Here is a 16699-nt window from a genome sequence, read left to right as displayed (position 1 = left end):
GAATAGCTGATCAAATGTTAGAATTTCTTTTTGGACCCAAAAGTCCTGTTATACTGAGATTGTATTTGAAGTTCAATTTATTTAAATATCCTGCTTTAAGACTGACCCATGAGAGGTGGTCTAGAGAAAAGACTGATCAAGATAACATATTTTTTTCTTTCCCTCCTGGGTTAAAAGAAAAATGTACTTTTCACTGATGTAGGTAGAAGACCAAGTACTATATGAAAGAAATCATGGTTGTCTGTCCTATTTGGCGGAGGAGATCTTGGAACTACAAAAGCAAAGACACAGTCAAGAAGATGACAAAGAACTCGACAATTAGGAGATGAAGAGGAAAATGACTACATGTAGACAAACGATGCCCTTTCCCTCAAGAGAAAGACATTTACAGATGCTAAGATTTAGGATAAATTTAATTGACATATTGTATTGGTTAAAGAGAACTTTGTCTTAAGCATAATCATACCTCTCTCAATAATATCTATTAGTTTACATAATTATTTCACAAAATTATTAAGAATTTAGCAATAGGTACTGTACTGTGAAGATCCAATAAATCAATATTTTCTTATTAGTAAATACTTTTAAAGTAATTTCTAATATAAACTTAGTAAAGCAAATTTTTGAAGGATAAACAATATTTTATATTGCTGCAGTCACTATCTAAATATTCCAAAACACCTAGGTTTTTAATGAGAAAGCAATGCTGTTATTTCTGTAATTTGTTTGTAAAACAAAATAAATTGAGTTTGCAAATGTACTAAAAGCTCAATATCTTTAACAAAATAATACTGCACATTTACAAGAAGATGATATACTCTCATCTCTACACTACAATTTTGGGAGGGTAAGAAATAGTATCTGGTCTACTGTCTCTAATTTTATATCATATTTTTTTCCCTTTAGAGAGTTTTCTATCACATTTTAGTTAAGCAAAGACCTTGTAGTAATCAAATACTAAAAAAACTCTATCTGGATGTCAGCTAGTTTTGTAAAGGTAAAGTTGATGATCCTCTAGGATAAAATTAACTTTATAGGGTAATGAAGACTATTTTTTCAATTGCATTTTCTAATGACAGTTTTATTTATTTTGGGAATTTTCTCTTCAAAATTTTTAATTTGAAAAATATTAAAACGATAAAAACATAAAATTATAAACTTATACACAAATGTTCATAAAGCTTCATTTGTAATGGTCACAATGGGAAGCCACTCAAATATCCATTAACAGGGGAATGGATGATGAAATTGTGGTATATTAATACAATGGAATACAATAAAAATAAGTGAACTATTGACTCACACAGCAGTGTGGATGAATCTCCAGATCATTGTGCTGAATAACAGAACTTAGGCAAAAAGAATATATACTGTATAATTCCACTTACATTCAATCTAGAAAATGTAAATGAATTCATAGGAAAAGACAAAAAGATTAGTGTTTGCCTGGGAATGGGGATGGAGGGGGGGCTGGATTACAAAGGGATGAGGAAACTTTGGGGTGATGCAGATGCTTATCTTGATTATAGTGATCATTTTGTGGATGTATAGGTATGTCAAAGCTGATCACAGCACATGCCTTATGTCATTTATTGGCCTGGATCCTGTGTCATTTCTACTTCAGTTATACTTCAATAAAGTTGCAAAATCAAAAATCATTCACAATAACCATAACTGCTGAGTCTTTACTGGGTGTTTCTGACTTGCCCAGGTTTTTTTCCAAGCTCTTTCCTTTCCTTAACTTATTTAACTTATTTAACACTGCCTTCCTCCCCAACAACTCTGAAGTAGATACCATTATTATCTCCACTTTACAAATAAGGAAACTGACACAATGAAGTTGCCTACTTTGCTTTCCCCCACATGCAAAATTTGTCTATTTTCCCACGTCCCAAACAGGCCACCCTAGCTGACTTAGACTCTACAGTTAACCTAATTAGGTAAATGCTAACTGATTGCATCCCAATTCCAAATTTGGGGAGAGGATTGGATTGGCTAGCTTGAATGACCCAGTTATGACACAGTCTGTGAAGGTACAGATTGGCCTGGTGGTGCTGAACCACCTCTGTCAGTAATGATGGTTATCTTCTAAGAAGAATTCAATTCTAAATGGGATTGTTTAGGTGCTGACTAAATTGGCAAACTCATAATGCAGGTCTTTGGAGAAAAGAGGGGACTTGAAATGAAAGTGTAGAGTAAGGCTATGTGTTCAGATTAACAAAATATATGATGTCATTATTTTTCCATAACTGATTTTAATTTAGCATTTTACCCCACATTTCTGCTGATGGTAGAAAACAAACTTGCAAATCCAATCTCTCAATCTTTTCTAGCTAAAAAAGAGGCTTTCGGGGCAAAATAATTTCCCCTTGCTTTGCTACTGGGTAGCACACCTACAACATGGTAACCCACTGTCATTGCTGGTGGTTTTCACTTAAGTAGAGCACTTTCTGCTAGCCTTTGCAAAGATCCCTTTCCCCACTGCTTCTTCTCCCAATGTCTAAAACCTTGCATTGCCTATACCTTATATCAGGTCTGTAGTATCCACTAATGGCATCTCTAATAATCATCAGGACCCCTGTTCCTGTTTGCCGGCCCTCAGCACTTCTCTTAAGCTTGAAGGAAGTTTAGGATTCTCTACATGAGTCCTTATAATATATTGACCTCAAATCTTTCCATCTAGATGCCTCCATCTACCATTGGTACTCAGACACTATACTGGAAGCAGACATTTTCTATAAGTCTTGAAATTTACTAATGTATTTCTAGGAAACTAGACAACAGTCTATTCTGTTCTAGCATTTCCCCAGGTTATCTGGGGATTTTAGTGTCCCAATTTTTCCAGGATTAACTGAGGCAATAATACACCAAGTCTTTTCTAAAATACACATCCAGTATCTAAACCATAGTCACACATCCCTTTCAAATTTCCTTCCCCCTGACTTGTAAAAATTTAACTTAATGGGATTGTTAGCTCAAACAATACTTTTAAGCAAATTTGTATTCTTACCTATCATATGATTTATGGCTTAAATGGAATCTCAACTTTTTGCTACTTATCATAAAAAAGACTTACATTAAAAACTACTGATCCTTCTAAAACTTAAAATAAAGTGAAATTTGAATCTCAAAGCTTAGCTACTCTTTGTTCTAGGCTGTGTCTGCCCTTCACAGGAGGACAGAGAGAGAAGACTATCTCTACTGTATGATTGATTGGAAAGATAGGGGTAAAAGAATTTCAAAAATTCCTTCCGCTTTTGGTCATGATGGAATACACTGGACTTGCATTATTCATACATAGTTATAAAACCAGACAAAATATATGAAGAAGCTAAATTCAAGCATAAGTCTACAGGCAGAACAAGACTGTGATTCTTAAGAGTAGGGAAACACAAAAGATGAGCTACATGTTTGCTTCAGCTCTCGATTTGGCTGTTCTTTCCCTAATATAGTGCAGGAAGGTGGAACCCAAATTTATGGCAGACTTGCTGAGCTAAGGCAGCAAAGACAGGAGTTTGGGTTGTTGAAGTGACTGGAATTTGCAGTGTAGGATTATGGAGAAGAGGGAACTCTATAAGGTAGAGAAGAGACAGGGTTCAGTCACAGATAGTCTTGGCTAAGGGCTGAGCTGTGCATACAAAGGATGAGACTTGAATAAATCTGGCAAAAAGTAGCTTTTGTGAGACTGAGCACTGAACATAGGTACCACAGTTGATACAGTGCTAGGAGACACTCTGCCTCAACCAAAAAGGAAATATTTCCTTATACACTTTGGGCATTTACTTGACACCTAAAAAAGAACATGCCTTGGACACAATTACCAGGTCCTAAAGCACGAACACTACATCCTAAGACTAAGCAAAAAGATGAAAATGACCCATTATCAGAAAAATTAAAATAAAACCTGGAAGAATCAAAAGGTTATACCAGTAATTTAACTACTTGCTATGACAAAATTCAACATCCTCTACAAATACTACAGCATTGTCCAGACGCTCTACCATGTATCATTCATAATGTCTAGCATATAACTAAAAATATTAGATGTTTGAAGAAACAAGAAAATGTAACCCCCTAACCCCCTAACAAGAAAACAAGAAGTCAATAGAAGATCCAGATGTTGGAGTTGCCAGAAAGTGACTTTAAGCTAGGTATAATAAATAAGATGAAGGAATTAAAGGAAAAGATAGTGATAATGGATGGGAGATAGGTAGTATCATCTAAGAAGTAAGAATTACACACTCAAAAACATGTCAATTCTCGCACTGAAAGTGTATTTAAAGTGAAAACTCTGCCAGGTTGCCTTAATAGTAGATTGGCAACTGCAAAAGAAAGGGTTAGTGACCTTGAAGACAAATCTATAGGAATTATTCAAACTGCAGAACAGAGAAAAGGGACTGGGGAAAATAATGAGCAGAGCCTCTATGAACTGTGTGAAAATATCAAGTGGTCTAATATATGTGTAATTGGAATCCTAGAGGGAGAAATACAGAAAAACAATATCTGAAGAAATGATAGACCAAATGTTCTAAATTTGGTGAAAAACATCAACTTACCAAACCCAGAATCTCAGCAAAACCCAAGCAGACTAAAAATACAGGGAAAATTACATCCACATACATCCTAGTCAAATTGCTGAAAGAGAGAAAAGGAAAAAACAGTCAAGGAGGCCAAAGAGGAGAAAAAGACACATTAGATATAGAGGAACAATGATAAGAATGATGTTTTTTAAAAGAGAAAGAGAGAGAGAGAACAAAAAGACCTGTCAATCAAGAATTCTATATTCAGCGTAAATATCCTTCACAAATGATAGTGAACTAAAGACACTTTTAGACAAATTAAAGCTTAAGAGAGTTTGTCACCAGCATACCTACGTTTCAAGAAGTGCTGAAAAGTTCTTTAGGCTAAAGAGGAATGATATCAGATGAAAATTCAGGTCTACTAGAAGTAATGAAGAAAACCAGAAATGGTAACTTTGAAAGTAAACATTAAACAATCTTTTTTCCTTCTAACTTATTTTTAAGACAGTAAACTGAACCGTGTGTTCATATATGTGTGTATATATCCATATATATACATATACAGATAGACATATTTTCAAGATATTGCAGGTTCAATTTCAGACTGCTGCAATAGAGTGAATACCACAATAAAGCAAGTCACACCAATTTTTTGGTTAAACAAAAAACCAGTGTGTATAAAAGTTATGTTTACACTATATTGCAGTCTATTAAATGTACAATAGCATTATGTTTAAAAAACATTGTACTTAATTAAAAAATTTTTTTGGTAAAAATTACTAACACACAAAGTGAACACATACTGTTGGAAAAAAAATGATACCAATAGACTTGACTAATGTGAGGCTGACACAAACCTTCAATTTATAGGAAAAAAATGCAATATTTGCAAAGTGCAATACAGCAAAATGCAATAAAATGAGGTATGCCTGTAAGCCTGTGCATATATACACACATATACAATGCTTGTGGGATTATAACATGTAGATATGAAATATATGAAAATAATAGTACAAAGAAGAGAGCATGTAAATGAAATTATATAGTTAAAAAGCTATTACCCATAACATGAAGTGAAGCAATATTTATACTATGTGAACTATATTAAGGATGCATATTGTAACCCCTAGAGGAACCAAGAATATTCATAATACACCTACTAGCAACTGTTATTCACATGTTTATCCTTACACGATTTCTCAATGCCAGCCAAGGTCTCAGTTAGAAAAAGCAGGTATAAAAATAATTTGGTCAAGATAAGCACCCTTTTAAATGACCTGGCATGAAGCAAGGATAAAATTTAATGCATTTTGTAACACTGAGTGTTATTTTTCATACATAAACTTTTGGTGAGATCTAACATCTCATAAATCCTTGAATTGGCATGTCTTGTGGTGTTAGCTGTAACCTTCTCCTGGGAGAACTGGTGTTACAAATATGGAATTTTCTTCTTGGTTTATTTACCTTTACCTTTGATACCTTAGACCAGTGTTGATTTATACCATGCTTATTTTTGTATCAAGGCCGAAAAGTTACAAAATGAATTTTTTTAATGTAAAATATTTCATGGTATATATTGGTCATTAGAATGGCTATTTAAATTTTTTAACTAAGTATACTGAATAGCAGAGATTCCATTCTGTAGCAGAAAACATACTTTCAAGGGAGTAGTACACCTTCTTTTATCATTTGTATTGGATCTAATCCACAAATCTTTCACAGAGCTCTATAAACAATAGTCCTCAAATCCAGTAATTTGAGTTGGTGACATACTTACACATTGATTAATTTCATGTTCTTACATCATATATATATTTTTATTGTTTTAAAAACACTGAAAAGTGATAATGTGATATTTTTAAGGCAAAAAGACTCATATGATAGCAACTGGTTATTTGTTTGTTCAAAAGGCTCTAGCTTCATGCATTTAATTCTATTTTAACAGGAAAAAGAACATAAAATGTGTGATAATCTTGCAGGTTACTCTGTTAGCTAAGATTATCTTCCGCTGGACAGTTTGCACTTAAAGATTCTATTTCTGGATCATATTTTGATTCGGAATTAGGGATACTAAGGCTTGAGTCAAAATAAAAGGAAGATAATTATAAAAAGAAGTGTACATTCACAGTATTTCCATTTTAAAAAGAAAGCAGACTTTAAGAAGAAACATTGAGCCTTGAGACCACATCCCTGATTATTAATTGTTTAGTTCATTATTTTAAACAGGCTCAATGAACACTCTTTGTACAGGGAATTATTTAAAGACTTATTTACTCTTCTTGGATTCTAATCAGATTTGCCTGATGTCCTAGGCTGGCTTGTCACTTTTGAGCTTTAGGTTGGGCCCCTGTGGTTTCCCAGTCTGTCTTGTGGGGAGTTCATCAGACTGGTTTCTCTTTACTCCCAGCCATCAACTGTGGGTTCACTTCATTCATTCCAAGGCCCAGCCCAGCTCAAGAGACAAAATGTTAGTCCAAACCAGACTCCATTACCCAGATGAGAATTTTGGGGGGCACAAGGATATCACTAGGTGTATGAATAAATGGGTTAAATGTTGGCATCATTATGGAATACACTTAATGTCCAACAAGGACAAGTGATATAAAGTTGATCCAGGAAAAAGTACTTGGTGTCTGTTCTTACCATCCTTCTAATGAAGTGGATGACAAAAAATGGAATATTATGCTAATTAATATCTACAGCTCTTATAAGGAATGATTGCAGCAATAAAATTCAAAGTAAGTTTGTCTAACTTTGAAAAATGGTGCTGTTCAGAATGAAAGAAAATTCTATATAGAAAATTTGAGGAATGTTATACTCTCTTAAGAACAAAAAAACAGTTGAAAGGGCAAAGGCAAAATCAAACAGCAGTTAGAGGCCAAGCAGAGAAAAATGTTAAAGAAAAACAACAGAAAAATTCCAAGAGTTAGGACTGACCACATATTGAAAATACATCAGCCAAATTGGATATTGTGTCCAAATTAGTCACCGCACTATCTTCACAAATCTTTCCCCCTCAGAACAAACTCTTGCACAGGGATTCTATTCTAATATTTGGACTTAAATAATTATATCATAGTAATTGGAAAAGTCAGGCAAGTGGAAAGCATTTATAAGTCAAGAATTATCAAAGGATAAACTGTAATCAAAGAATAATCCATACTCTCCAAAGTGAGAAATTCAGACAAGGATTTAAGTAGTGGATTGCTCTTGGGACAGAAAATTTTAAAAACTGTTTAGTTGGACATAAGTATACGAGTACATAAAAATGAACGCAGAATCTTAGAAAGGCTTCAAAATGAACCTGGAAACATCACAGGTTTGTGGGTAGGAATGGGTTCTCTGCCTTAGAAAGCACATGAAAAGAAGAGATTACATGACTTGTAACCTTACAAAGATCCAAATCCATTTTGGAATTTTAAAACATATATATATTTCTCTTGAGGAATAATATGGTCAAATATTAAAATAATATTAAAATATTAAAATAATATAAAATCATATGGTCAAATATTAAAATAAAAGTGATAATAAACTAGGAGGACTAGTAGCTCCAGTCGTGTCCCTGGCTCGTTCTCTCCAGGTTCTTAATTGTCTTTTCTCATCTAGATACTTTTGCCTTAGATTTCCTTTATCTCTTGTGTTGTCTCTGCTCATTGCTTAAAGATCACTGTGATTATTGTTTTTCAATTGTCTTTCTGGCCCCACTAATACATAAAGTTTAGATAATTTGCTTTTCCAAAAGACAGTTATTAAATTATTAAGGAAATTAGATTAGGTTTCCAAATGCATGAGGAAGTGACGTAAAACACTGTAACTATCCATAGAAAAGAGACAAATTAAGGAATTTGGTAATTATATGTATTCCACAACTTTGGAACAAAGGAAAACACTATCACCAGTTTTTGATAGTTTATCTAATGATTATCAATTTGTGGGCGATCATGTTAAACACCGAGACAGATGCATAAAATATTGAGATAGAGGCTGAGCCCTTGGTTGTGCTAAAAGGAGGGGTGATTATAGTTTTGTCAGGAAGATGAGAAAGGTTTACAGAAGATTAGAGTGGAGACTGATCATATCAAAAGTCCCAAGTAAGATCAGAGAAAGGTAAGGTCATCTCCAGATGAGAGAGATCAGGAAGCCTTCAAGATAGGGGTGGAAATGGAAACAGTTCTAGGAGTATTGATAACAGAAGCAAGTCCCTTCAAGGAACAGCCACAATGCAATTAAGTTGGAGCAAAATGTTAGGAACCTCCAAGAAATCTTAAGACTTTGTGGGCCACAGTTTTAAAATTGTGGTATAGAATCTGACTAGTCAAGGTCTTTCTTATCTATCTAAGGAATCTGAAATGTATCTTATTGATAAAGGGGGGAAAAACAGCTATTTTAGTATGGAAATTGGCTGATGAAGGTAGTCTTTAAAGATTATATAGTGGGAGCAATGTACAAAAAGAAATGAAGTTAGGAAACAAGGTGAAATGGATAAGGGAATCTGATAATGGACAATTGTCCAGGTAAAGACACTGGAGGAAGCAAGCCACCTTGAGACAAAAAATAAATATTATTTTCCTTGATGAAAAAAATGACAACTTTTAGAAATGGTGGGCTATTCATCATGATGTGTACCCAAGAGTTATGCTTTCTGTTTTTAATCTTCCATTGAAAATACGATTATCCTTTTTTCTTTTCCTTTTTATTTTTTCCTTTCAGACACAGTCTTGCTCTGCTAACAGCCCAGGCTGAGGTGCAGTGGTGCAATCATGGCTCACTGCGGCCTCGACCTCCCAGGCTCAAGGGATTCTCCCACCTTAACCTCTCACGTAGCTAGGATTATAGGCATATATCAACACTCAGCTAATTTAAAAAAATTTTTTTTTTAATTTTTGTAGAAATGGAGTCCCACTATGCTGCCCAGGTTAGTCTGGAACTCCTTGCCTCGAGCAATCCATTTCCTGCCTCAGCCTCCTCAAAGTCTGGGACTACAGACATGAGCCACCATGTCTGGCAAAATTAGTATTATCCTTACTGAAGAATTTAATGACATATCATCTTTGGAATGTTATTCCAAACTTCCTTTGGAATATCTACAGATGATCAAAAAAGCCTGAAAAGTTTTCTTGTTGTTTATAAAATAGTAGGTGGAAAAAACACTCGCTTTTCAAACTATCAACTACAGGACGAATTTCCAGAATGTAGCTTTAAAGGTTTCCCTTTCTTTTCTTTTAACCAAAATAGCTTGTGTATCTTTTTCAATACATTTTTTTTCTACATCTTTTGATATTAACCTGAAGTAATGAATGGCAGGGATGGAAGAAACTTGGTCCACTTGAAAAGAGTTCATTATTTTTTCCCTGTTTTGCAGAGTGTCATTTAAAATAAGTACTAGCCTGGAGAAGGTTTTTATTGTTTTCAACCACAGGCTTTATATTACCTTAAAAAAAAAAAAAAAAACACTCTCAGCCGCAAGTTGGATGCTTCTGGCAGCGATACAAATCTAGCACCACCCCGGGAGGGAGCGTATTTGCTTCTTCGCTCATTTCTGTCAGGATAGAGGAATGCTGGACATCCAGAGACAAGGGAGGCTGCAGCTCGCTGCTCCCCAGTCCCACACCTTGGGCCTCCCTTTGGAACACACAGGTAAGCACTTTGCAGTGTTGATTCAAGCAGAGCTCATTGCGATCAAGCCATGAAAGTCAAGTGCACTGCACTGAAGGTGCATAATAGGTCTTGTCAACACCTTCAGGGAGCTCAACTTGGCCTGGCTTAGGTCATAAGGTTCTTATTCCCACCCAATAAATTCCTGAAAAGATGCTTTTGTGTTTTATTGTTATTTGTCTCTTTGCATACCACTTTGCAGCATGCTTTTCTATAGGCTATAAAAAATACTAAAACAGCCACTGAATGTTTGTTTGTTTGTTACAAATCCATGGCTAGTTATTAATTTGTTATTCTTTCACATTCAGAAATTGTAAGGTCTTATAGCAATCTTTGTTGCTGGGCAAGGAAGTATCATACAAAGTTTAGTTTTCAATGTCAGTGTTTTAAAATAACACAAATGAATAAAATGTTAAGACTTAACATTGGACAGTGAACTGAAAAACTATAGAGATAAAATTTTCCCATAATATGGCAGTAGTTTCTAAATATAAAACTCAATGTTATAAATTTGGGTTCTTAATGAATTTTTTATATCACAAATTCTGTTTCCACTTAGATGTCAGAAACTGAGCTGGAAAAGATAAAAGTAAGAACAGCTGAGCACTTAGAAAATGATAAAAATAACATTTCTTGGTTGAAAGAAGGTAAGTCTTCTTGCTCTTGATTTTCTATTGGTGTGAAAATTTTGCTTTTGTTTATAAGCAAAGAATAGTGTGGGAGAAGGAGGAAAAAAATGTCCTGATTGTTCAAATAGTATTACTTCTGATTTTCACTTTTTTTTTTCTTTTTTGGATTCTCATGTGGCTTCAGTGGTTGTTTGACGATCTTTATTATTAAAATGCTTCTCGTGGTCCCTGTATTGCAGGAAATAGATTATTTTGTTGGTAAGACTTAATATGCATTTTCTACTCAGATGTATATTATCTGTGAGGTCTTTGCAGTGCTGTAGATTTTTCTCCTTCATAGCCAAGAAGACTAAATAATTTAAGGGCAGATATTTTTAAATAATAATCACAGAAAGGAATGCTTGCTATAGAAAAATATGTCTACAAATAGAATCACCATTCACTGCAATTAGAGAAGCCACCTTCCCAAGGGAGAATGCAGTCGGCCATGGGCACCACATGCGTAAAATGGTTGCTTGAAATACACACACAAATCAATACGTTCTCCTAATGAGTACAGATTTGTGCACTTTTGAAAATACATCTAAACCTGTGATTATTTACTAGAAGGCAGGGTTTTATAATTTTTTGATTTTATGATCACTTTTAATGTCTCATAAAAGAAACATTTGATATTTTATCTAAATAGGTATGCTGTGTCTTTCTCAGCATTTAATGAATCTATTACATTGTAAAAGGACAGCTCTTACTTAAGTAGTTGACATTCTTAAAATTTGCTTTATAAGGTCATAAGAAATTCTAATAAATATGTCAAGTTAATTAGACAAACCAAAACAATAATAATAATGTCAATATTGACAATGTTTATTGACATTTATTGATGATTTTGCTGAATCATCATGACAACCCTATGAAGCAGTTATTATCCTTAATTTACCAATAAGAAAATAGAGCCTTAAAGAGTTCTAGTAACTTGCCGAAAATTACAAAATTGGGAAGTGCCAGAGCTGAGATTCAACGCCAGTTTGTGTGATTCTACAGCATGTGAATTTAACCACCACCTCATCATGTTCCAGAGAAAAAAAAAATGTTTAAATTACTTGTCAGAACATGATCTGTGCTCAAAAATGTTTTCCTACAGTGTTGAAATCAACACTTCCAACTTCATCATACCCTCACATCCACTCTTGTCCTTAATCTCACCCTACCCCCAACCCTAATTTAAAAATACACTTACGACCGGGTGCGGTGGCTCACACCTGTAATCCCAGCACTTTGGGAGGCCGAGGCAAGTGGATCAGTTGAAGTCAGGAGACTGAGACCAGCCTGGCCAAAATGATGAAACCCTGTCTGTACTAAAAATACAAAAATCAGTCGGGTGTGGTGGCACACGCCTGTAGTCCCAGCTGCTCAGGAGACTGAGACAGGAGAATTGCTTGAATTCGGGAGGCGGAGGTTGCAGTGAGCCGAGATCACACCACTGCACTCCAGCCTGGGTGACTGAGCAAGACTCTGTCTCAAAAATAATAATAATAAATAAAATTAAAAATAATAAAAATATACTTCTTTAAAAAAGAAAAAAGGTAATTCTCTCTGTCCAATTCCCCACCAAGCAATTTTAATAGTAGGACATCATCTCTTTAAGAGACTCTACTTCAGGACTAAAGTTGATACAGACATAAAGTGTTGCCAGAATCATTTCTGTTAAAAGCTTGAAAATTCTCTAACTGGCCGGGCGCGGTGGCTCAAGCCTGTAATTCCAGCACTTTGGGAGGCCGAGACGGGCGGATCATGAGGTCAGGAGATCGAGACCATCCTGGCTAAAACGGTGAAACCCCGTCTCTACTAAAAAAATACAAAAAACTAGCCGGGCGCGGTGGCGGGCGCCTGTAGTCCCAGCTACTCGGGAGGCTGAGGCAGGAGAATGGCGTGAACCCGGGAGGCGGAGCTTGCAGTCAGCTGAGATCCGGCCACTGCACTCCAGCCTGGGCGACAGAGCGAGACTCCGTCTCAAAAAAAAAAAAAAAAAGAAAATTCTCTAACTTCTTTTTTTGAAAAGGTCTTTTAAATAGAATCCTTTAAAAACAATGTGGAAGGGAAAAAAATAGAGCATGCATCAAAGATCCCCTGTGTCTTTCTTATGAATCTCAAATTCATGAAGAGAGAGATGTTCTTCACTACACTTGCGGTGAAGTTCATATTATTTATTTTTACTTTAATTACTTCGTGCTACAGATGTCTCGTACAGAAATAATAATGAAATTGATAGACCAATCAATTGTTTCCTGAAGAATTTTCTTTAAAAAAAGAATTGTGTCCATTAAGTACAACTTAGGCCTTGAATTCTTGTAATCTATAAAATCTAATTTCCCAGGTGACCTGTTTTATCTCATTTGGACACTTCATTTAAGTACACTCAAATTATGTTTACTATATTTCATAAAAGGAAATTGAGCCAGATGCTAGATGACAACATCTTAATTAGGAATTATCAGGATGAGTTGGTTTTCAAACATAAATGTCTTTTTTTTCAATGTTAAGAAAAAGCATATGGGTTGGCTTATTTTTTTAAAAAGGCAAAGTGGTGCAGTAAAAAGAGCATGGCATTTGGAATCAGGTAGGCATTGTTTTTAAATCTCAGCTCAGCCACCTACTAGCTGGGTGATTGTGCCGTGTTACGTTACCTCCCTGAGCCTCAATTTCCTAGCTGGGGACTAGAATGCTTGCTTTATGAGATTATGGGACTGTGATTTCGTTACTTCTCTGTTTTTTCCCCCTCTTTAAAAACATTACTCAGTAATATATTACTCAGAATAATATAATTATATTTTCTGAACCAATGGTAATAGCAACAACACTTTTTATAGTATTTTATATAAATTCCTCCTTTTAATCCCTACAACAAGGTGGTATGCAGTAGTACTGTCCCCATTTTACAAATTAAGGGACGTAGGCTTGGAAAGACTTTAGATTTTGCTCAAATTTGCAGGGCTGTTAAGTGGCAAATTGAATCTCCAACCTCGGTCTTTGAGGTCCAAATTCTATTCATTTCATTAAACCACTTTATTACAGTGACTTCCACAACAGTTATCAATCAGAATTTTAAATGTGTCTACCTCCACCCTCCCTCACTCCCCCTTAAAAAGCAATACAGATACTTTCAGTTGTTCAAAAAAGTGTTTTTTTCATTAATGACAAAGTGGTCACATCTCACATGACAGTGACTCTGCTGCCTCCCTCTGGAACTCCAGCTGAATACTGCTCACTGTTAAAATGTGGCTAATCACAGCAATGCCTTATTCGGGTTGGAGCAAGCACTTCAGTGGAGTCACTGACACAAAGCACTGAGTGAAGTGCTTGATTTCAGAGTGAACATGCAAGCAACAGGAGTTACTACCATCATCACCATTCTGAGTACTGCTATTATTTCTAACTTCTCAACTTCAAACATTCATATCATTTATCCAATTGAATTCAGTGTTATTAACTGGAGAAACTAGAGACAAGGTATAAGTGTGACAGAGAACAATACAAAAAAGAAATACACTCCTGCACTCAAGGACCTTATTATTCATTCATCTCATTCAATCGTCTTGCTTTTGCCAGGAAAGCAAAGAGGCTCCTAATTGCCCTTGACTTTCCCCAAATGGGTCATGGGTCTGTTCACATCAGTGGTGGTGTCAAAGAGATCTAGGAAAGCCACAACCAGAGCTATTACAAAAAATTAAACTAAATTTTGTTTGAGAAACACCATTGACAGACCCAAAAAAGCACTCATTTTTAAACCATGTTTGGAGAAACCCTGTTTTAAGATAATCAGAGAAACAAGGCATGATTTAAAAATATGCAGCATTGTTCAGCTTAGTGACTCATGCCTATAATCCCAGCACTTTGGGAGAAGATGAGAAGATCCCTTGAGCCCAGGAGTTTGAGACCAGCCTGGGCAACATGGTAAGATACCATCTCTACAAAAAAATAAATAAAATAAAATAAAATTAGCTGAGTATAATGGCATACCCCTATAGTCCCAGCTACTAGAGAGACTTAGGCCAGGGATTGCTTGAGCCTGGGAGGTTGAGGCTGCAGTGAGCTATGATCACACCACTGTACTACAGCCTGGGCAACAGAGCAAGACTCTGATTCAAAACAAAATAAAATATATGCACCAGGCAGGATGAGCTGCATTATGCAAACTGTGGGCCAAGGTGGTCTAGAAAGTCCAGTCTTGAAGGCAGTCACAGTCTCTTTGCACAGGTGGAGAGAAGGAGGTGATGCTGGGAGCAAAGGCATCAGAGGCTGGAAGATGCCTATTTCAGTGCTAGGGAAATGGGCATATTGGCTAATTATTCACATATGGAATAATGCAAAATGAAGGGAGAAAACAGACTGAGTGCTGACTTTTGGTTAAGTAGTGGACATTGGTTCTTTGTTGTCACTGGAGGCCTGAGGACAAGAACTAAGAAACTGAGGCAAGGCTTGTGTGATATGAGCCTGTAAATATGTAACTGGTGTGCAAAATGGGGTGGAGCCAGCAGAGGAAAGGTTAAGGGAAGGGGGTGGTAATGGCTAATACAGACAGCTACATTTAGCAGCCTTGAAGTGAGAAAAATATGACCTGAATGAAAGTCATATCAAAGAGAAGGAGAAAATAGGCCCAAATGTGAAAAACTTTATGGAGGAAAAATTGTTATAACATAGAAATTGGGGGGAAAATTACAGGTGGAATAGGATATCATGTAATACCCCATTAAGCCAAGGAGCATTCTGGGTAAGCATTTCAGTGCTTGTAGCTTACACCATTTGATACGGAAGAGAAACATCAAGATGAAGGGATGGAGGCCCTTAAATTGTTGCCATTTGCAGTTTAAAATCACAGCATTGCCAGCATTTGAACTGCACACAATTTCTTATATTGTCTCCTGATTTTTCAGGAAAAACTGGAAATCTGGATTTCTTCGTGAAATCTCCTGATTGTTAAAGGTTGAGTAATAACAGCAACAATAACAATAACAACACAACAACAACAACAACAATAAAATACCAAGGAGGACAAATGAAACCAGGCTCTGGGGTCTATTTCAGCCCATAGACTGACAGTTTGCAGCTTCTGTTCTAGGAGGGTGTATCTCTAAACAAAACCTAATGTAATTTTCTGAAAACTGGTTTTCCATAAACATGGTTGCATTGGCAGAGATTTTCTCTCTATCTCTCTATTTGTCTCTCTCTCTCTATATATAAATATATACACACATACATATACATATTTATATATATTTACTTGTATGAGCAAAGTCAAACAAAGTCAATGTGTATATTTGTACACATATATGCATATACATACATATTTATACATATGAGCAAAGTCAAGACACCAATCATGTGACCTAAAAAATGTGAAGCTAAGAATATTGAAATAAATTTTTTGTCCTTCAGAAAACTAGCTACCTGTAATTGTTTTAGTGGGGCATTTTATTCACTGTTGTCACCAATAGGGGAAAAACAAATCATTCCAAGTTCCAAGTGCACCTTTAGTGCACCAAAGCAGTAGTTTTGCAAAATCTTCTACCCAGATGTTGGCACTATCCAATGACTGTTAAATTGTGTTGTACCCAAATGGAAAAATTCATGAGAGAGAAAAAAAATGATAAAAAATATAGGAGGTGGGGAATGGGCAATAAACAAGCTTTCTTCTCTCCTTCCATACATGTCAGGAAGGAAAGAGTGTGAAAGATGAGAATTGTGTAGTTATTGTGAATTCAGTATAGCTTCTTTTCTGTAAGCAGTCACATGATGACCGCAATCTTTGGTGATATAAAAACCATTATTGGCCAGGAGAGGTGGCTCATGCCTATAATCCCAGCACTTTGGGAGGCCGAGGCGGGCAGACACGAA

General features: G+C 35.7%; 1 protein-coding gene across 2 annotated transcripts in view; it reads left to right on the top strand.

Annotated features, from left to right (window-relative positions):
- Positions 1–10040: 10040 nt before the first annotated feature.
- Positions 10041–16699, top strand: part of MDFIC2 (MyoD family inhibitor domain containing 2) — a 112084-nt gene continuing 105425 nt past the window's right edge. For both annotated transcript variants that reach the window (XM_045385881.3, XM_045385882.3), the window contains exons 1-2: positions 10041–10160; positions 10738–10825. In XM_045385881.3, the coding sequence (XP_045241816.1) occupies positions 10738–10825 (88 nt within the window). In that variant the 5' untranslated portion in view covers positions 10041–10160. The remainder of the gene's footprint in view (positions 10161–10737; positions 10826–16699) is intronic.

The sequence above is a fragment of the Macaca fascicularis genome, chromosome 2 (assembly GCF_037993035.2).
Source record: "Macaca fascicularis isolate 582-1 chromosome 2, T2T-MFA8v1.1".
Lineage (NCBI taxonomy): Eukaryota > Metazoa > Chordata > Mammalia > Primates > Cercopithecidae > Macaca > Macaca fascicularis.
The sequence above is the reverse complement of the archived record's forward strand: the minus strand, read 5'-3'. Positions and strand labels throughout refer to the sequence as shown.